General features: G+C 33.4%; 2 protein-coding genes across 2 annotated transcripts in view; one reads left to right on the top strand and one right to left on the bottom strand.

Annotated features, from left to right (window-relative positions):
- LOC118199245 (uncharacterized) overlaps positions 1–23,648 on the top strand; it is a 35,896-nt gene that overhangs the window by 8,955 nt on the left and 3,293 nt on the right. The window lies entirely within an intron of this gene.
- LOC146993842 (THAP domain-containing protein 1-like) lies at positions 18,301–21,900 on the bottom strand. The gene is made up of 2 exons (XM_085826584.1): positions 21,636–21,900; positions 18,301–21,134 (listed from the first exon to the last, which is right to left on the bottom strand). Exons 1-2 carry the CDS (start codon positions 21,786–21,788, stop codon positions 20,820–20,822), a joined length of 468 nt encoding a protein of 155 aa, XP_085682710.1. The 5' UTR covers positions 21,789–21,900; the 3' UTR covers positions 18,301–20,819.

Here is a 23,648-nt window from a genome sequence, read left to right as displayed (position 1 = left end):
TGGTATAAATCGAGCAGTAGCACCTGCCTTCCCGTGGACCTGGGACGTCGCGGCACGTAATGAAATGGAAGTTGATCTGTCAGCACTATCCTTATCTTCAGGGCAAATGTTTTTATTTTATTCGGCTTATAATGCCTTACCAAATGTAGTATTTCATCTCGATGTACTCCATCTTTGATATGGTTTAAATCAAATTCTTCGTCATTATAAATATCACGAATACACATCAAAGAGTTTTCTGGTTGCAATTTTCTAATTTCGACTATGCGTAATGTATGCTTTACACATGCGTGCGTTGAAAGAAATGTTGAATAAAGTAAACAAATAAATATTAAGCTTTTTTTTTGTAAATTTTGATACCTTTTAGATCATAATTGCTCTTTATTTCATAAATTACATTTTCATATGTTTAATTTTATAATTTCTGCATGCCATCTTACCAGATTTAAACTGATGATCGCCGAAGTCCCGATGAGTCCGTATTAAAGACTTTTGACTGTATATGAACATCTTATATAAATTATAATTTACATGGCAATAATATCGGTGATTTATTTATCCTGCCTAACAGTTACATTTTTAAATTGATAGGCATATGTGCTGAATACAAGAAATAACATTTGATGGAATTATATACGTGTTTATGCCTACTATTTCCCAGCCAGTTTACTGAAAGCAACAAATGTAGACAAGTTTTTGACTAGATATTTTGTTACTTTTGTAATGGAAAAAAATTGTGCACCTGAAAAATGTGTTTTAAGTGATATTGTTGTATTGTTATCCGAGTAACAGTATTATAGAGTGTGCAGTCAAAAATCAAAATATTAACTTGCTAATATAGTCAAAAGTCATTAATTCGGACATGCATAATCCGGACCTCAAAGCTTCAAGTTTTCACGAGCGTCTAGACCCCAAACCTCACTTTTGCTCATCGCCCGGTTTCGAAATAAACAGAGGGAGAAAGGGATTTCGTCCGAGTGCTTACAAATGCTCATGTTGGATTGCATCCAAGTGCTCGCAATTGCTCATTTCGAAGACCGTATGTTGCTCGTATGTTGTATCGCTTGAAATACTAACGAATACTTATCGTATGTTGCTATCGCTTGAAATACTAACGAATATGTGTTAGTGGTGCTATATTTACTTAGCTTAATTTTTCGTAAAAATAAAGTGCCTAATTTCATTCAATATACTGTGTACCATTAATTGTGTGTAAAATTTCCATTTGTAAATTGTGCAAAAGTTTGTTTGAATGCAAATATTTCGCATATTTATATTATCCAATATGAGCAGGCGATCCCATGCCAGCAGGTGACTGCATTTTGGCTAATTAATTGTTAATTACATTAATTTAAGTCTCATCTATATAATGGGTAAATAAAGGGCATTATCGGACTTTTGTGTGAGGAAAATAAAGAGTTTTGATTTTCATTAGCAGTTTTGATTTATGAATGTAAAACCCCTTCTCTGTACGAGATTGAAACTTTCAAAGCTATACAAGCATTTAGTATTTTATTTAATATTTTTCTTATCTTATGCTTATTATCTTAATCCATTCAACTAGTTGACAACTTTGTAAATTGGCAAAAATTGTGTGACTAACTTTATGACTGATAGGTAATGTTCTGTTCTTAAATAAACAGGAAATTGAATGGGAAAAAGAATAACCTTTATGTCTGTTATATACGTTTTAAGAGCAGGTAGGTACTGTTCTGTGAAATGACGGTTAATTGAAGCATGTTATTTAATTTCTGAAACACATGTGTGGTACATGCAAGCACGGATCAGCTGCTGTGGTTTTTATGCACAAAAAAATGATTTAAAAAAAATTGAAACTGATTGTAAATAAGTAGATTTTTTTAAAGGAGGCATAATAGGCTATATTTTAAATTATTTTTCCTCTTATCTTTGGTTTGGTTTGGCAAATTTAATATTGACTTTCATTCTGCAAAAATAAAATTCTCATAAAAATTTGCTAGTTCATTTTATAGAATGATTCATATTTTATTAACTATTAAGTGCATACACATATTCTATGAAAAGAAAGATTTTTCGAACATTTTCCTGTTTGGAGAAATTTATCTGATATTTCTTCCCTACGCTCAACATCTTTTAACGTTAAAATATGTAACTGGTTGTATCCCTCCCAAAATCTAAGATTATTTGGTACCATTCCATGTACATAAATCACATGACTGTTCATTACTGGAAGAAAAAAGAAAAAAAATAATAAAATAAAAGTAGTGAAATTTGACTACTTTTATTTTAATTTTTTTGGTCCACTGAAGCATGCATTATACAAATTGTTATGTTATTTTAATACATGTGCACATCAAAACAAAAATGACAAAAGTATACAAGCAATATCTAAAGTAAGAATTGAGAGAAACATTATAGGAGTTAAACAGTTACATTAAAAGGGTACTTACGTATTATCACAACCAGGTTGGCGCTATTTGTAAGTTTGAGTAAAAAAGTATGAATAGAAAGAAAATGTACATTTATTAATTACAGATAATTTTAATACAGTTTTTTATAATTTTTTGTTTTAAAATATAAAAAAAGCAATTAAACCCTTCTGCTTTCGAATTTGAATACTTATTAAATTACATGGAGTACATGAAATGGTACCAAGTAATCTTAGATTTTGGGAGGCATACAATCAGTTACATATTTTAACGTTAAAAGATGTTGAGCGTAGGGAAGAAATATCAGATAAATTTCTCCAAACAGGAAAATGTTTGAAAAATCTTTCTTTTCATAGAATATGTGTATTCGACGGAAATCTTTTGGCTATTGCTTTTAGCACTGATTGAAAACCGTATTCGCCATAACCATGTACACGTCGACTTATTTTTACTTAAAAAAACATCCCAGAATTGCACAAAAATGGCATTGCGCACACTTTTGACTTTATCCATGTACACTGCTATTTTCTCATAAATTACAAAAATTTGCACGAAAATGCAGGAAAATTTTGTGAATCTCCACATGCTCTTTTTACAAAACTATGTATAACACGTAGGGTTGCCGTAAGTAGGGTCGCCAAATTTGGCAATTTATGCGAATTTTGGCCTGGTTGCGTTAATACGTAAGTACCATTAAAAGTAACCAAAGAAATACACTCATGTCCATAAATTAAGGATAATTCGGAGTCACGCGGAAATCGAACTCTAAAATAAATATATCACCTGTAAAATCACTACACACATCTTCAAGAATCATATGCAAATTTCAGAAAGTAACCAGAAGACACCGATGGTACGTCACAATTACGAGAGTGTAAGAGAGTGATATATAAGGAATACAGGCAAAGAAGTAAAATTGTTCGCAGGCGCTTTATAAGCATTTTAGTGCAATAACCGAATAGTTGTTACACAAAGGACGCATTTGGAGGATTTTTTACGTGGTAGAATTATCGGCCATCTGAAATGTGGGCGTGCTCAACTGGAAGTATCAGACGAATTTGGAATTGCCCAGAGTGTCATCTCCAGGCTTTGGCAACGATTCCAAGATGATGGAAATGTGAGTAGACGTTACAGCACAGGTCGCCCCAGAGTTACAACGCCGAATGAGGACAGGTATTTGGCAGTTACTGCCAAAAAAACAGGCGGAGCACAGCCTCAGACCTGTCTCGTCAGCTCTCTTCAACCACTGGTACAACAATTTCAAGGCAGACCGTGTACAGACGCTTAAGGCAGATTGCTCTATATGCTCGTAGACCTGTCAGATGCGTTCCACTTACTGCAACTCACTGTCACTTGCGGTTAGCCTGGAGTAGCGAGCATGCATTGTGAACACCGCAACAGTGGGCTTGTGTGATGATTTCCGACGAGTCCAGGTTTAGCTTGCAGTCTGATTCTCACCGGACGTTCATATGGAGAGCTCCAGGTACCCGTTACCACCAAGAAAACATCATTGAACGACACCGTTACGGTTGTGCAGGAGTGCTCATTTGGGGTGGAATTATTCTGGGTTCCAGAACTGACCTGCATGTTCAAATTGGAACCATGACAAGCCAAATCTATCGAGACGTCATTCTGGAACAACATGTATATTTGTTTCGGGGCGCCATGGATGCACAATTTGTGTGTCGGATGACAACGCCTGTCCTCAGCGTGCAAACATCGTAAGCGAATGCCTTCAATCGGAGGATATCACCCATACGGACTGGCCAGCATTCTCACCGGACTTGAATCCAGTAGAGCACGTGTGGGATATGCTTGGCCGACGAGTTGCAGCCTGTCAACCTCCTCCTACATGTCTACCGGAACTTCGTGGAGCATTGCTTTTGGAGTGGTGTAATATCCCCCAAGATCAGATCGATAATTTGATACTCAGCATGCCTAGGCATTGTACGGACTGTATTGCATCGTCTGGGAGACATACAATGTATTAACAATCATACCAACCATGTAATATTGGAACATATAGCGTCTTTTTTTGCTGTTTACCTTTTGTTTAATAAATAAGCTTTACAAATAAGTCAAATTTGTTTTGCTTCAAACTCTTCCTTTGCCAGATTTTGCATTATCCTTAATTTATAGACATGAGTGTAAATGGTATATGTGTTATAATATTGACGAGAATAGAAAAGGCAACAAAAAGGTATAAAAAATGTTATCATCAGAAATATTTATATATTGTTTGGTTTGGTTTGGTTTATTTAATTATGGCAAAGCACACTAGGGCTATCTGCCTAATGGGAGGGATGTCTTTGTGGAGGACTTTCTAAGGGAAACTGGCTCATATACATGTTACACATGCGGAAAACCACGAAAACGTCCATGCAGCCAACCTGTTCGTGGGAATATTTATATTGTAATCTTCCTACTCTTTCTAGCTGTTACATTGCATTACGCTGCAAGAATCCAAAGCTCATGTAATGGCAACATTTGCTGTGAGATATTTAATTTATCATCTATGCTACTTTGGGAAATAACATTCTTAGAGACATTTATTCATTGTAGTGTAGTGCTTAAATTTATATTTAAATTAATATTATACATTGCTTATTTAATTGATTTAATATAATAATCAGACTTCGTAACAATTGATATTGAAGTTGGTCCATGAATTGTGTGTAACATCAATTCCTAGCGCTCTATTTATTTTTTATATTATTTTCACTCATGTGTAAAAAAAAAAAAAAAAAAAAAAACCTCATGAAAAATTGGACAGTTGAGATTTATATGTGCATTTTAATTATATCTAATCAATGTTATTTATAATCCATATTTTGTAAAAAATACATAGCTTTTATATGGTGTGTGAAAGACCTAGGTGATATTTTTATAAAAATTCCAAATTCTCTGTGTGCCAGATTTTTCACGGTGTGTTTACAATATCCGTTAAATATTGTAAAATACTGTTTAGAATTTCAAATTTTTTGGAAGTTTAATAATATGGAAATAGAACTTGATTATAGGCTTCTTCCATTTGTAGGTCTTCTACTGCAGTATTTTTTAATCCAGTTAAATGCTATGTTTTAAACATGGGATATCAAGCATTTTTAAAATACTTAATGGAATTTTGATGGCATCTTGCGAGAGCACATGCAATATGTAATTTCCTTGTTAATTTAGAAATGAAAATTGTCCCAAGATAAATGGAGCATTCAACCCAGGAAAGGGTTATTTTATGGATTTTGAAGTTCTATCATTTTTTTTTTTTTTTTTTTACTTATGAAGAGTTCATCAGCAATTTTTTTACATTAAATATAATTTTTTATTTGTTGTGTAGCTTCTAATATATAAATTTGTATTTGCAACAATTTATGTGAATAGACTAAGTGATGCTTTTTATGCGAGAAAAATCACTTTTTGTCATCTGCAGAAATGGCTATATAAATCACAATAATAAGATTGCGAAGACAAACTAATTGGTGCAACTTTTTTTTATTTGGCATGATTTAAAACTGTTTTGATTGATGATTACTTCGATATTGATGGTCGGCTGGTTGGAAAACAAACTGTCTGTAACTTCTTGTGGAAAGGAGAAAAATCTTGTGGCAGTGCTAAAACCCATACAAAAATTAATTAAATATGTTAATTATCCTAAATAAACTTGTATGTAACCTTTAGATGTCTGAAATATTATTCACTCAAACCATAATTAATGAGAGCCTGTAAACTACTTAAGAGGAATGTCTGCTTGTTAGGATGGCATGGCATTGCAAACCTCTAAGATAGGACTGAATTATATTTTTGATATATTTTGTAAAGCCTACACATTTAACAAAAATCTTGAGACTTTGACTATATCAAAGAAGACTGCATATATAACTGATTAATAGGTAAATTGAGAATTTGGGTCTGAACCTATATTGATGTCAGGTTGTATTTTAGTCTTTTCAGAAAATCTTTAACAATCTTTCAAGCGATAGTAGACTAAAAAGGACTGCACATTTATTACATCAAAGTTTGTGAATTATCTCATAAAATAAACATTTTCATTCACTAAGCATGTATTTTGTATAAGATTACCATCATGAAAGTGAAAATATGATAAACAATGTCTATCTTTATCAATGAAAATGTGTTTTAGCCCATTACTTGGTATGATAATATCTATATTTCAAGAGTGAGCTTCTGATACTCACAGTTGGCGATTTTATTACCTAGATAAAATTCCACTGCTAAAAATTGAGCTAAACTGTGTTCCATCTATTTGGATCTATTAGTAAACTTGTATGTATAGTTAAACTTCCAACATGAAAACGGAAACTTTCCAGAGAATTTATGCACGTAGTGCAACACCAAAGTACCTGATCCATCAAATAAGTATGTTTTCTGAATGTATATCCTAGAAACAGATCTGTAAGTGACTATAAAAATGTTCCAAAAAATGTAAATAAGTAAAAGACCCTGAGCCAAAGTATCCACCAAAACGTGCACCCCAAAAATAAGCACATGGTTGAGCTGGTAGTCCACATTTAAAAAAAAGGTTCTCATAAATACTAGTTATTTACAAAGCTTGCCTGTGTGGTATCCAGGAGAAGATTTTCTGCATATTATAATATTTTCCACCTATATTCCTCTATATACAAAAATGAAAACTATACACCACTTTAGACAAAACATTTTTTATTTAAGATCATAAATCAATCTATTTATATCAGCTATATAAAATGTTTTATTTAAAATATAGCGATTAAATTTATGAATTATAAAAAATTACATAAAGATAAAATAAATTTTAACTGAAAAAGAATTATACCACAGAATTACATGATTTAAAGTGCAGGAAAGAATGCAAATTTAAAAGTTCTAGTTGGATGTGTTGCCAAGTACATTTTTGCAGATATTATGGGTTTCCTATTTTGTCAATATAGCATTCATTAGTCTGGTGAATTTTTTTTTACAGTTGGGTAGATAATCAGATATTTCTTAGTACCAATTTCTTTTTATTAATAGTTTGTCAATGACTAAAATGCTGATGTTAGGAAAAACTGTTTTTCCTTTATTTTTACATATCAAAAACTACCACCAAAAGTATGTAATGATCATAAGTTACACTAAAATTACAGAAAAGTAGTAGATGATTTGTAAATTTCTTGCACGGTTTATAATGCATTTAATCATATAATCCTTTTTTATTTTTTGTGTATCTTAGATATTTTAGAATAAAATTAACTGTGAATTATCTTGTAGAGTCCAGGTGGGTTAACTTCTATCTGTATACTGGAGTAGCAGGAAACTACACAGGAAAAGGGTTCATGTACCCTTTGTTAACTCTTTAAAATTTACAATGCGTCAACTCGAAGCTAACAAACTTCACCTTTACTTGGGCAGTAACTGAAAGTCAGATAATTGAAACTAAAAGCTGAAATATTAACAAGTGATAAAACTAACCTACAGGGCTCAGCGAGATCCGTTAATTTCAACCCTCTTCTAAACTAGTGGCAGCAAAGCAATGCAATATAAGCCACTTGAACCAGCAATAAGCAAACGTACCTATGGCAGAGACAGCAGCTAGAGCCTATAACTCTCTCTTAACTCGGCTTTTAACTACTTTCTTCAAAATAGAAAATTTGCATTTGTCCACGCGCGCTACAACATTTAACTATTCTGGCACTGATAATTAAGGGAATGAAGGCTTATAGAAAAGTTTCAAATAAAACTTTAAATGGTACTTTTCGGTTTTGAGGGCTGTAAAATATCCCAAACTATTGTTGATGCCAGGGCTGCCAGAAATAATTGCGGCAACCCTAACGCAAGAAAGGAAGTATAATAGTAAATAACTATCTAAGACTGATGTTTTAATTTCATATAGTAATACTTTTTTATTATTATAATTTATATAAAAAAGGCTAAACATGACTGAATGGAAGCATAAGAGTAAATAACTATTTCAGATCATTATTATAATTTATATGAAAATTGCTAAACATAACTGAATGGATGCCTGCATCGGTATTTCGCTACCGGGTTATCGCTAAAGCATAGTTTCATCTCGTTGGTTGTTCAAACATAATTTTCTGCAATGAATGATGCCTTTTCTTTGAAAAATTCTCAGTAAAGTACAGAATCGCCCACTTATTTGTTTGCCGCTTTTTACAAGCAATACAACAATTGGATTTTTGTTAATTTTCTTTTACTTTTTAAGTGAAAATAGGTCAATGTGTACATGGATACCAAGTGTGGCGTTCCGACAGATACTTCAACTTCTATTCATGAGATGGCGCCACGTGTAAAATCCAGTTCTTAATCGGAGCAGCAAAGCGACATCTTTACTCACTCAGACTTCTCGTCGGACAAGGTACGCGACGCTAGCACGAACTGTGTTCCGAGCTCTGTGTTGATCTCTGCAATGTAATTTAAATTGTAATTTAGTATTTAATATATTCTTTTGTTATAGGAGATTGTCTACTCTTATTTCCTTTAGTTATATCATGCATTAAGCACACACGACCACCAAAAGTGGTGACCTTTTGACTGAGCACGCTACTGACAATGGATTTTCAGCGACCCTAAGCCACGTGCATCCAAGGCATTCTGAAGAACTGACTAAAAATAACAACGAATATGGACATTAAACGTATGCTACAACGTACCCCTTCAATTATTTCTAGAAGTATTGATATATATTGCTTGTGTTTTTTCAAAGTCGTGCATATCATCGCAAGGAGCTTCAGCAAATCATCAATGTGATCTGTTCCGTTCCGCTGACTTCGCCAGTCGTGCAATAATTCTTCGATCATTCAACTTTTGTGACAAATGGGATACAATAGTGATTTTCGCTAAATGTGCTACATCAGTAACTTTTGTGCAACGTGCTACGGCAAAATTCTTTTCTCAGTGTTCGAAAGTAGTAAATTGTTTTCCCATGTGCTACAGGAGTGATTTCCTTTTTCCTTCGAAAGTGCCTTAGCAGTGTGAAGTGGTGATTTTGTGTGTGCGCAATACAAAATGAACGCATCATTTTTTTTTTCTCAAATAGGGGTTTCTTTTCAAATGCATTTCGGTAAAATATTATTTAGTGTGTAATTGCTGACCCTGTATTATTTGTGTGTGTATCATTACGTAAATTTTTTCTGCATGGTTAAAATATTTATTGTTATCATGGTAAAATATCAATAGTGTATCTTCATGCTACAATATTTGTGCTGATAAGTGTTTATTAATTAAAGTGAAAATTATCTATCAGTATGCCCGACGATATTCTACCAGAGCCACAAATCACACGCGTTGCGGTGAAGCCACCGCCTTTCTGGAAAAATAATCCTTCATTGTGGTTCGCTCAGATCGAAGCACAATTTTCTATCGCTCGCATTAGTGAGGATTCTACAAAATTCAACCACGTAGTTGCAGCAATTGAGTCTGATATTCTGAATTCAGTGCATGACTTAATTCTCAAACCACCTGATTGTGATAAATACTCCAAACTGAAACAGCGGCTCATTGAAATCTATTCAGAAAGTGAATCTTCAAAAATACCTACTTTACTACAAGAACTTGAACTTCGAGATCAGCGACCTTCATACTTGCTGTCACGAATGCGTGATCTGGCAAGAAGCCATTTTAGTGACGACTTGTTGAAGTCACTATGGCTTTCGCGTCTCCCTAATAACATACAAATAATTTTTGCTGCTTCCAATGAAGATCTAACCTGTTTAGCAGCAATGGCTGACAAAATTAATGAACTTGTTACTCCAGCTTATGTCAGTGCTGCACCTTCCAGTTCATCCCTCGAACAACAAGTGGCTGAATTGACCAAAAAAGTATCTGAACTCTCTACAAGTCTTCATGCTTCACGGAGATACAATCGATCAAATCAGGGCCCACGTAATAAATTTCGTGCCCGAAGCAGGAGTCAATCTCGTCATAATACTCGAACGCAGTACAAAGAACCCCCAAGTGGCATATGTTTTTATCATATGAATTTCGGCTCGCAAGTGTGCCCCTCCATGCACTTTTGTACAAGCGGGAAACTAAATGGGCGGTCTTCTGCTGGCCAACAGAATGTCCGCCACATCGACAGAATAGTACTGGCTGATCGTTCAACTCAGTTATGTTTTCTAGTAGATACTGGAGCTGACATATCAGTGCTCCCGAGAACTAAAACAAATGCTCACCAACTTAATAAACTTGTACTGTATGCAGCCAATGGTACCCAAATTGCAACCTACGGCACCAAACTATTGACACTTCATTTAAACTTGCGCCGGACTTTCAACTGGCCTTTTATTATTGCTGATGTAACTCAAGCAATTATTGGTGTCGACTTCTTGACACATTTCCACCTTCTAGTGGATGTCAAGAATAATTGCTTAATTGATGCTACAACTCAGCTGACATCACAGGGCCAAGCTTCTCGCATATCAAACGTACCTACCAACATAAGTGTTTTATCGGGCAGCACACGGTTTCATCGGTTATTAGCAGAATTCTCTGACATTTTAAACCCATCCAAATCAGGGCAGCATACTCATCAGCCAGAAGTGTATCATCACATTGAAACACATGGCCCACCTGTATTTTCCAAGCCTCGTCGTCTTTCTCCAGAGATGCTAAAAGCTGCTCGCAAAGAATTTGAATTCATGCTAGCACAGGGAACCATTCGCCCATCTAAAAGTCCATGGGCCAGTCCACTTCACATGGTTAAAAAGTCTAATGGTGACTGGCGGCCGTGTGGAGATTATCGTCGACTTAATGCCGTCACAGTCCCTGACAGATATCCAGTCCCACATATCCAAGACTGTACCCATCTTTTTCATGGAACAAACATATTTTCTACCCTCGATCTTGCCAGAGCATATCATCAGATCCCAGTGCATGCTGAAGATGTGCCTAAGACCGCAGTGACTACACCATTTGGTCTCTTTGAGTACTTATATATGCCATTTGGCCTTCGCAATGCTGGCCAAACATTTCAGCGTTTCATACACCAAGTACTGTTTGGTCTCGATTTCTGCATCCCATAATTTGATGATATCCTGGTTGCATCTACAGATGCGGAAGAACATTTTCAACATCTGCGTCAGATTTTCACTCGCCTTAAAGATCATGGATTAAAACTAAATCCATCCAAATGTGTACTTGGTCAACCCTCAGTTTCCTTTCTTGGATGTCTTATCACCCAGAACGGAGTTAAACCTTTACCGGAAAGAGTCAAAGCAATTAACGACCTACCTCAGCCCAAAACCATCTCTGAACTGAAGCGTTTTCTAGCAATGTTAAATTTCTACCGACGCTTTCTGCCAAATGCCGCAAAAACACAAGCCTGCCTACACGAGTTTCTGAAGAATAGGAAAAAAAAACGATCAACGAGCTGTCCCTTGGACTGAATCTGCATCTGCAGCATTCGTGCAATGCAAACACGATCTGGCAAATGCAGCCATACTTTCTTATCACTCACCTAGTGATCAGCTCTCTATAATGGTAGATGCATCTGACACGGCCATAAAAGCAGTGCTTCAAGCCCATACCACTAAAGGACTTTCCCCAATGGCATTCTTTTCCAGAAAACTTACTACTGCAGAAAGGAAATACAGCACATATGACAGAGAGCTACTTGCTGTGTACTGTGCTGTTAAATACTTCCGGCACAACACCGAAGGACACGACTTCATCATTTTCACCGATCATCGACCATTAACCATCGCTTTTAGAAAAAACTCTGACTCATGTTCTCCTCGTCAGCTTCGACATCTGGATTTCATCGCCCAGTTTAGTACAGATATCAGATATGTCTCTGGTACTGATAATTGTGTCGCTGATGCCTTGTCTCGGGTAAACAATATCAACCTCACTACCCCAGATTTCTCTGAAATTGCAAAAGCTCAATTGCATGATGAGGAACTCAAGAACCTAATCTCAAATCCACAAACCTCCCTTCAGTTACAACCGCTGCACATTGATCCAACGCTTAAAATTTACTGTGACATAGAGAACAATAGAATACGTCCCTATATTCCTGTCAATTTTAGACGTGAAGTGTTTAATGCCTTGCACAATTTGGCACATCCTGGAATCCGTGCCACCAAAAAGCTGATTGCAGACAGATTTGTCTCGCCAGCAATGAATCAAGACATCACAGAATGGACTCGTTCATGTATTAGATGTCAACGGTGTAAAGTATCCCGTCACACTCACAGCCCCATTCAACAATTTAACCTTCCAGCAAGACGCTTTGATCATGTGCACTTAGACTTGGTTGGCCCATTGCCTCCTTCAAATGGTTACACTTACCTCCTCACTTGTATTGATCGGTACACAAGATGGCCTGAAGCCATTCCTATTGAAAATATATCCGCTGAAACTGTAGCTCGAGCATTCATCTCCCAGTGGCTTTCAAGATTTGGCATGCCTACCACCATAACTACTGACCAAGGCCGACAATTTCAATGTCACTTGTTCGCATCCCTCACCTCTCTTCTTGGCATTCGCCATATTCGCACAACACCATACCATCCATCTGGAAATGGGATGGTGGAACGCTTTCACCGATCTCTCAAACAAGGTCTGAAGTGCCACAGTAGCACACACTGGACAGAAGCCTTACCCCTAGTCTTGCTTGGTCTTCGCGCAGCATTCAAAGCAGACATTGGTAGCACTTGTGCTGAAATGTTATATGGTGCAACCCTCCGTCTGCCAGGTGAATTCTTTCACCCGGAATCTACTCCAGTAATCGACCCTCCAACATTCCTTCAACGTTTACGTGAGACCATGAGCAAGATCTCGCCAACCCCAGCATCTTCGCATAACCAGCCAAGCTATTTTGTACATCCTGCGCTTGAGACATCTTCGCACGTATTCGTGCGCAACGATGCAATTAAGCCAACTTTAACACCTTCATATGATGGTCCATTCAAAGTTGTCAAACGAACACCGAAACATTTCACCATCATCTGCAATGGCAAACAATCAGTGATTGGAATCGATCGTCTCAAACCAGCATTTCTAATGCAAGATCCAACAACTTCCTCATCAACATCACTCCCGGAAGAAAGCTTACATCCCGTTAAAGAGCAACCTAAAACTACCAGATCTGGAAGAAAGGTTAAATTTAACCCAAAGTACTTATAACGTACCGATGGTACTTGGGGGGGGAGTACTGTGGCGTTCCGACAGATACTTCAACTTCTATTCATGAGATGGCGCCACGTGTAAAATCCAGTTCTTAATCGGAGCAGCAAAGCGACATCTTTACTCACTCAGACTTCTCGTCGGACAAGGTACGCGACGCTAGCACGAACTGTGTTCCGAGCTCTGTGTTGATCTCTGCAATGTAATTTAAATTGTAATTTAGTATTTAATATATTCTTTTGTTATAGGAGATTGTCTACTCTTATTTCCTTTAGTTATATCATGCATTAAGCACACACGACCATCAAACCAAGTATGTGCAATTCTTAAAAGTGCATCAAGCAGTGGGTGATTCTGCACTTTAACCAAAATTCTATTGCACACTTTTCATCATGGGCAATTCCCAACTTGTTAAATCCATAGGATATCAAAAAATTAATTTAAAATCACAAAAAGAATTAAAAACTTAAACTAGTATTTCAATGGCATCTTAAGAAATATAAATGCAATCGGAAATCATCGTGTATGCTAGATTTGGCTGTTAAATGGGCGCGTTTGCTAGATTTGGCGCATTTGCGCATACATTTTCACTGCAATTTTTTTACGGTCCTCAAAATGGAATAGTACCCTTTAAAATATTAGTTGAAAATAAATATAAATCCCTACAATCTTACGTATAGAAAGGAAAGGTATCACTAAATTCAGTACATGAACATAGTGTAGATAAATAATACATTGTTATAGGATAAACATCTGAATAAACTACTCAGCATCTTAGTAAGTTATGATGGGATGGTATGCTCTACTAAAAGAAAATACAAATATTGAAACACTTACATAACATATGAAAATCTGTGGGAGCATTGCATAATGCACTAGAAGGAAACCACAAGCCTGACGGAATGAAGAACAAATTGTTACACAAAACAGGTAAAATGTCACATCTAATATTTTTTATGGCAGTTTTCGATATGTAAGAATAAAGAAAAAACAGTTTTTCCTAGCATCAGCATTTTAATCATTGACACATTGATAAACTATTAATAAAAAAGAAATTGGTACTAAGAAATATCTGATTATCTACCTAACCATAAAAAGAATTCACCCTGTTTCACGGGGAAAGGTGTATATACCTGGCTACCTGGGCCGAATGCCTTACCCCTATCAAACAAAATTAAAAAATTACTAATTATGTGAGCATTAACACAAAGAAAATTTCTAAATTAAAAAAAAAAAATTAGGCTATATGAAGAGATATAAGTAACAAGTTACAAAGTAAATTCTGTCACAAATAACTTTAAGGTAAGTCGTTAAATTATAATAAAAGGTAATAAAATTAAGCAAGATATTAACATTAATTTGTTAATATGAGATAAGAATTTAAAATGTGTAGTGAAACAGAGTCGACTAATGGAGAAAGCATCTGGTGCAAGCTTTTCGAGCCGTTGACAAATATCCTGAAAGGGAGATTTACAGCAATCGGAAGAATAAACAAGAAGTAGGTGTAACTCCTTCAGTGAAAAATTTAAAAGGGGAAAAGAATAAAAAGGCAGGTAAAAATAATGGATAAGTTTGAGCAATTTGAAATATTAAATTGGCATTGATCCTGTCAAACAAGATACAAAATATGTGCATATATAAGAGGAGATACATACATAATACAATAAGCATAATTGCAATATATAACACAAGTGCTGAATAATAATGCAGGTAACAGTAAGAAAACATTAATCAATATTTACATTAAGTATGGCCATAGGGCATTTGCAGTTAGCAGAATCATTAATGTCATAATTACATATTTTAATGGCAGGATATTTTTTGGCTTTTAAAAAAAAATAAAATTCCTTGCTAATTTACAATATATAATATTAAGCTGGTCCATTTTGAGCTCAACATGGATACGGTTATTACGAATGTACCACGGTGAGTTTGAAATTTGACGTAATATAAAATTTTAGGCTGTTTGGAGCCTTTTTCTATCCGATTTGCAAAAGGATTCACCAGCCACTGTGCTATATTGCCAAAAAAAGCAACCCAAAATATCCACAAAATGTATTTGGCAACGCATTCAACTAGAACTTTTAAATTTGCATTCTTTCCGGTGCTTTAAGTCATGTAATTCTATGGTATGACCACTTGCCATGTCTTTTTCAGTTAAAATTTATTTTATCTTTATTAATTTACTATAATTCATAAATTTAATTGCTATATTTTAAATAAAACATTTTATATAGCTGATATAAATAGACTGATTTATGATCTGAAATAAAAAAAAATCTGTATAAAGTGGTGTATAGTTTTGATTTTTGTATATATGTAGAAAATATTGTAATATGCAGAAAATCCTCTCATGGATACCACACAGGCAATCTTTGTAAATAACTAGTATTTATGAGAACCTTTTTTTTAAATGTGGACTACCAGCTTATTTTGGGGATGCATGTTTGGTGGATACTTTGGCTCAGGATGTTTTACTTATTTACATATTTTCTTGGAACTTTTTCATAGTCCCTTACAGATCTGTTTCTAGGATATACATTCAGAAAACATACTTATTTGATGGATCAGGTACTTTGGTGTTGCACAATCGGCATTAATTCTCTGGAAAATTTGTTTTCATGTTGGAAGTTTAACTATACATACAAGTTTACTAGATGGAACACAGTTTAGCTCAATTTTTAGCAGTGGAATTTTATCTAGGTAATAAAATCGCCAACTCTGAGCATGCAGCTATCTTTTTCCGTAATTCATAAAAGAGTCAACAGTTGATTTTGCATGTCTCTGAGAAAGACCTTTCAATTATTTCCAAGGGTATCGGCTGAATTTCCGATGTGAAATTACTTGTCCCTTTTAAATTTGTTTTATTATTTCAGAAGATACGTTAATACATTTTTCGTACAGTGATTTCACAGGCACGCGATATAAACAACGATATGGACTAAAATTACCAATTCCCTATACTCAAAATCCCTTTTCCCTTCCTCATATCCCAGAGAAGGAAAAAACTGGTTATGAGCAAAAGGGAGGTTTGGCGTCACCACCGGAAAAACAAGGCCTCGTCACTGCGATCGTGACGTCACTAGTAGCGGGTAAAGGAATAAACGGGCTCGCAGCTTCTAGGCAGCGCGAATTTTCTTCAAAAATTAGAAATTTCATTTTTTATTCCCCAAAGTAAAAAATAATGTAAGTAAATAAAAATTTTCAAAAAATTTAAGTTCAGGTGAATTTTCGCTGTATGCATGAATATTTCAAAGGGCATTTAAAAGACTGACACATAATGGTTTCCATACATTTTACCACCGTTAGCCAACAAATTCATTTTGATTTTACTGTAAGAACGACAATATGTACATTATTTTCCCCTTGAATGACAAGAACATCTGCTTTCAACTTTGTTTATATTAGCGCCGTAAAGAAGTTTGCTTGCTGTATGTTTAAAATCTATGGTTAAATCTAAATCAAAATATGCATTAGATGAAACAAATTCATGTCCTTAGACATAATCATAACAAGAAAAAACTGCAAGCAATAGATCATCTAATGTAAGTTTTACATTATGGTGGTGATGATATGGAAAACTCAGATATTTAATTAGCTATATTTTTTCTGACTAAAATTTAATCATTTTCTTACATAAAATATTATACAGAATAGCAAAAATATATTTTATTGATTTAATTACAACATTTTTCTTAAATATTAAAACATATTCAAAATGATGTAGTAATGAAAATTAGAAGCTGTATAAAATTTAATAAATATAAGTTTTGATGTATATTATTTACACTTAATATTTTATTGACACTGCTATATAGAATAACTAAAGTAACAAGTTTTTAGGCAGTAACGTGAAAAATAATGTTTGTGTACGGCATTTATTACTTTTGAAACCAATTAAACAAAAAACTTAATTCAGCAAAAGCTAATAAATGAAGTAGTGGTATATTATAATGCATGAGGATGCTTAAATTATTCTCTACCATATAAGTTTAAGCTACATGAGATAAACAATATTTGAAATAATAATAGAAGGTGATGTATCTTGTGTTGTTTATTTACATAGCATACCATATAAAATTAATTATATTGAATTCAGAAAGAACTATTAATTAGAATCTAATAGTGTCAAAGCAATTAGAAGTTATTGTCTAGCATATGAAATGTAAGTTAAATTAGGTTAGCAGTATATGAAATGTAATGGCAAGTGACATTTATGCACTTTAATTTGTCTACAGAATTTGACACAGCATATAAAATTAATTCTGTTGAAACCAATTGAGCAAAAACAAGAGAACCTAGAAAAAGCTAGTGATGGTGTAATGATATACTACAATATAAAAGCATTTATAAGTCAGTTTTCAAGTTATGCAACTAGGAGAAATTATGTTCAATTTCCTTGCATTTATGATCTTTGAAAATTTTGGGTATTTAAAATGTCCCTTGCATTTTAATTATTATCAAACTGTTTCCACATTAAATTTATAAGTTTTAACACTGGTCATAAAAGATTTGTTAACAAATCTATTAAGAATTTTGTTGTTTTTAGCATTGATAAACATTTACAGGAATTATTAGGCTTTTCATAAAATAATTTAAAAGGGCGAGTAAAATTTTGTGCATTATTCATGTGTACAGAACATAGCATATAAAACTGATTCTACTGAAAGCAGTAAAAAAAATTTATTATTTTGAAACCAGCTGAACAGAAATTGAATGGAGAAAAAGCTAATAAATGTATTAATTATTAAAATAAGTTAAAAAAACAATACACAAAATTTTAATATTTTATTTAATGCACTGCAGCTTCTCAGAGCAATGAATAATAAATGCACTTTATGTACATGTAATATAGAATGAATTCATAACTGATATTTGCAATAATATATACTCATTTAAAAAAGCCATTAACAAAGAAAATGGTTTTTTATGGAAAATTTAATTAGCATTAAGACTCACAGTTTGCAGTTTTCGCTTTTTGTTACAGGCATGTGATCATTTTTTTTAGTACAATAATTTTTTAAAAAACAATTTGTAGATGTTCTTAAAATTATATTTAATAAAGTGTCATTGGAATGGCCATTATCACAAGTTTCATCGACTAAGAAAAAATCACATTCATCAATAATAGTAGACGATAATTCAATAACAATATTTCTTTGATTATTTTGCTTTAAAAACTTTTTCATTTTCTTCGCTTAATAATTTTTGTATTACGACATAATTATAAGTTACTGCAGTAACAACAACTGTTGAGGGGAAGAGTAATTCATTTCTGTCTAAATTTCGTATAAAATTATAATTTGCACTTAATTTTAGATTTTTGTCAAGGACAATTAATTTAAAGCAGGAATTACATCTGAGTGTTTTTGCAGCCATATATGAGCAATAACCGGATATATAAGTTAAGACTGGTAACACATTTTGAAAATCATTTTCAGAAATATTAATATTGAACTCTGAGCATAAGTCTAAAACATTTGAGTTATCATCTGTAACACAGTCTTCTCCAATACAGTCGATTAAAATGTTCCCACGTGCTACTGATCTCAGAGATAAAGGTTGAAAATTTTGCATTCTTAATTTTGATTCACTTTCAAAAATTTGTCTTACTGATATTAGGTACTGAGATCCAGCAAGCATGCGATATTTACTAAATCGCTCTTCTAATGCATCTGTCTGCATCTTTCCTGCAAGAAAATATTTAAATCCTAACTCATGAAAACAATACTTAGATAATTCTAATAACCCATGTGTGGTGTGAGAAACAGCTAAATGCGTTTCTTTTGTAAAGGTCCCAGTTGTGGGAGCATTAGCTTTCCAAACATCTAACCATAACAGAAATCTTTTTAAAAACTTTTCATTCAAAGAATTATTAGGCAATATTGGCATTTGCAATGGATCATTTAGCCTCTGACCTTTCAAAGGTGTTTTAACATTGACAATATTCCACCAGTTATAAATTAGTTTTATGAAACTTGCAGTACTAGCATAATTTAAAATATTATTCTCCTTGCCAATGGTAGAAAGAGCAACAATAACATAATTGTTAAAAATACTGTTAACAAGTTTGACATTTTGTCTCTCCAAGTTTGATGGGTTGAGGGATTTTAAGGATAATCCATATGCATATTTTACTAAAGAATTTGACTCAATTTCATAAAGCTGTTTTAGTGATTTAAATGAGGCAGTGGATAATGGTAATTTCTCAAAATCATCAAAATCAGGATAATAAAATGCTTGTTCACAATTTTTTTGATTCAACCAGTTATTTCTTATACTTTTAAAGATATGAACAGAATCGATGATAAAAAACAAAGGATCACTTTTATTACATGGGTGTTGATAAACAATACTTAACTGGGGTGGGGAAGAAAAAAAGACATTGCTTTTCTGTTTATAGCATTATTATCACTGACAACACACACAACTTTAAACCCTAAACTATGTAAATCAATTATTGTTTTCTTTAAAACTGAAAAAAGGTCTTCAGCTTGGATTCTTTTAATGGGCAGTATATGTACAACTTCTTTAAATGATGATAATAAACTTTGTATCATGAATACATATGCTGTATTTGCAACACTATTACTGTTATATGCCATACCAACAACATTTCCTCCCTTATAGTCTATATATGGTTTTATGTGTATTTCATCCAACAGTAATGTAATTATAAGGTCTTCTGAATTCAAGCCATCTGCTTTTTGTTTTATGAAAGATAAGAAGTTTTCATCAGACTGCTCTTTAATGGGATTAGTATTAAATCCAGAAAATATTCTGTAAATTGTTCTTGGATGTGGCATAATGATATTGCATGAACTTCTAAAAAATTTATGTGCATGGGGAGAAATGGAATATAAAATAACGAAGAAAACATACATATGTGATGAATAACGTATGCGTTCCTTTTTACAAATAAGTTTGGACAGTTGTTCTGTAATGAATTCAACAGTTTGTTGTTTATCACTATCATCAGTCTTAACAGTTTTCAATAGAGTAATAGCTGTTTTTATAACATTGGATAATAAATTTTCATTTTGTGGTTTAGAAATATTCAATACAAAGTCTAAAACTTCAAACAAGCTATTTATATTATTTATTACTTTATTATTACTTCATTATCTATTATTTTTAATTCTGATTTACCGATAAAAACATGACACATTAAATTTTCTGCCACTACTACTGAAGCTTCAATAATCGGTACAGACTCAGTATCAATAATAAGAAAAACAACTTTACCGTCTTTGAAAATAACTGTCCAAGCATCAGGAACATTCTCAGACTTTATGCACGATAAAAATTCAGAAAACGAGTAAAAACATTTTTTTTTCTGTCGTAAATTTCTTTACTGGTTATGCTTACAGCAAGAGCACTCTGTATATTGTTTCTATCAATTTGAACTCTTCTATCATCGGCACTTTCTCTTGATGTTGAAGATTTACCTGATAAATATTTTGGACAGCCAGGCAGCTGTGAAGGTACAGCATCTTTTCGAAGCCTTGGACGAATTAAATAAATTTTTATTGAAGTTCCTTTTTTCTCATCAAAATGTTCGACTGTTCTTTCAATATCTGATTCGACAAAATGTTTCTCACAAACCTAAAAAGAATGAAAAATTCAGTATTGAGTATCATTGTAGATTCATAAGAAAAATCTTACAAATAATTTAAATGTAAAATGAAAATACAGATTTCCATTCAGAAATAAATTTTGGAACCTGAAAAATACTAGCTAAAATTCATCTACCTAGTACTTCAAGACATACTCTACACATTATGTACTGGAATGACGTGTATGTATACTGAAATTCAGCTGATATTCTAGAAAGTTTTTGCTTACCTAATATTAACTTAAATATTGTACTTTAAATAATATCTCACTAAATTTCATTACAGATTTAAATGCTTTAGAATTAATGACGAACTGTATTATTTGTTGATTTATGTATCAGGATAATTAATTTCAGATTTTATAGAATTCAAATTAAGTTTATAATAACAATATCATATATAGAAGTTTAATTAGTATAAAAAAGCAACAATAAGGCCTAATTTTTGATCGAGAAATAAATCATAAGTTTAAAAAATTGATTGTACGTACCTTAGACTGATTTGATGGGATGAAATTCTGCCAGTGAATTGCACGGAGCCATTTTCTGCGCAACGAATCCGATTTGGGTATAGAAAACATCTGTACTTTTTCAGTGTTTGGATAGTTTCCTCTGCAGTTAGGAACACAACAAGTATAAACCATCCTTCAACAGATTATTAACAAATGAAATATTATTAAATGTTTTATGAAATATAGAAATTTCCCGCTAAAACTACAAGCATGCTTGCACGTTGACGTTACTACCGAAAGGAGCGGTGACGGTTATGCCTACTAGTCCCTGGCTGACTGACGTCACTCGCAGCAGAAGGGAGGCCTTGTTTTTCCGGTGGTGACGGGTTTGGAGTCTAGGCACTTGTCAAGTTTTCTGTGCATGCATATCGTTTACGCATGCGCATAAGATTTTTGCGGCTGCGCAGATGCATGCGCAAAAATCTTATACGTTTATGCATGCGCATTTAATGTATAACGGACGGTATAAGCTAAAATTATCTAATTATCTCTTTCAGTTAATGTTGCAGATTGTGTTGTTCCTTAATCTTCGAATTGGATCTGGCTTATTATATTTTGCAGACTGTTAGAGCAATTTTATAAAAGTAAGCTTGAACTTTCGATTATGTCAAATAGAATTTCTGATACGGGAGCTCCCAAAGGATCTACAAAGCGAAAGTATGTTTTGATGTCCATCAAACAGAAAGTGGAATTGCTGCAAAAAATGGATAAAGGCATATCCTTTGTTTCTCTAACCATTCCGAAATCTGTTTATCAATTTCACGCTGCTCTGTGGCGGGGAGGGGGACGCCACGGCGCGCAATGAATTGGAAGTTGATCTGTCAGCACTATCCTTATCTTCAGGGCAGATGTTTTCATTTTATTTGGCTTATAATTCCTTACTAAGTGTAGTATTTCATCTCGATATACTCCGTCTTTGATATGATTTAAATCAAATTCCTCGTCACTATAATTCGCTTCTGATAGTGAAGAAAGTGACACAGAGGTTATTGAAAACGGAAAAATTTCGATTCACAAATTAGTCGGTATTCTCAACACAGCAATTATGGGACTTGAACAGCGAAACTTTGTAACAAGAAATTATGTCTGTTTATAGAATTAAAGAGAAAGTATTATCACATAAAACGAAGCAATTTAAACAACTTACATTGAAAGAAATGTTTAATAAAGTAAACAAATAAATATTAAGCTTTTTCGTTTTGTAAATTTTGATACCCTTTAGATCATAATTGTTCTTTATTTCATAAATTCCGATTTTAATTTTATAATTTCTGCATGCCATCTTACCAGATTTAAACTGATGTTCGATAATCCGGAATCGTCGAAGTGCCGACGAGTCTGGGTTAACGACTTTTGACTGTATTTATACTCTGCCTGAAAATTGGTAAGGAAGGGTTAGATTTTTTATTATTCTTGAACAAAATGGCATGCATTTGTTGAATATTTTGCATTATCATTACTTTGCGGAATTGCACAGATTACAACATTATTTAAAACTAAATAATATATATATATATGCACCTTACAGCTATTTTTGGTAGTTACAAAAATTTATTTATAAAGGTCTTATTGTATAGTGTCCTGTACAGTTATTTGTCTTGTGACTACAATGATCAAGAATGAAAATTTCCATAAATGAACTATTCCTTAATAATTATCAAACTGCATTTTTTCTTAGCCAATAGTAAGCTATTTTAGCTGTTGTCAGTACACTAGTAGTGTAACTCAGTACCAAATTCTATCAAATATTTTTCTTGAATAAATGTTTTTATTTTTAGTACATAGTATGTTATTTTTAAAATACTTTCTAATATCCATAATTAGAATTAAATTTTGGCATGGTTATTTTGAAATTTCAAGATACTTATTGCCATGATATACTGTAAGAGCTTCACCGCCTGGAAATATTAGGAAATGCTAAATTCCAGATACTTGAAAATTCCAATTATCCAATTTAGAACTCCAATTATCCAAATAATTTGGGACTGGAAC

The sequence above is a fragment of the Stegodyphus dumicola genome, chromosome 11, assembly GCF_044657685.1.
Source record: "Stegodyphus dumicola isolate Sdum_Otavi_A_Nest chromosome 11, ASM4465768v1".
Classification (NCBI taxonomy): Eukaryota; Metazoa; Arthropoda; class Arachnida; order Araneae; family Eresidae; genus Stegodyphus; species Stegodyphus dumicola.
Note: the sequence above shows the minus strand (reverse complement) of the source record. Positions and strands in the feature narration are given on the sequence as shown.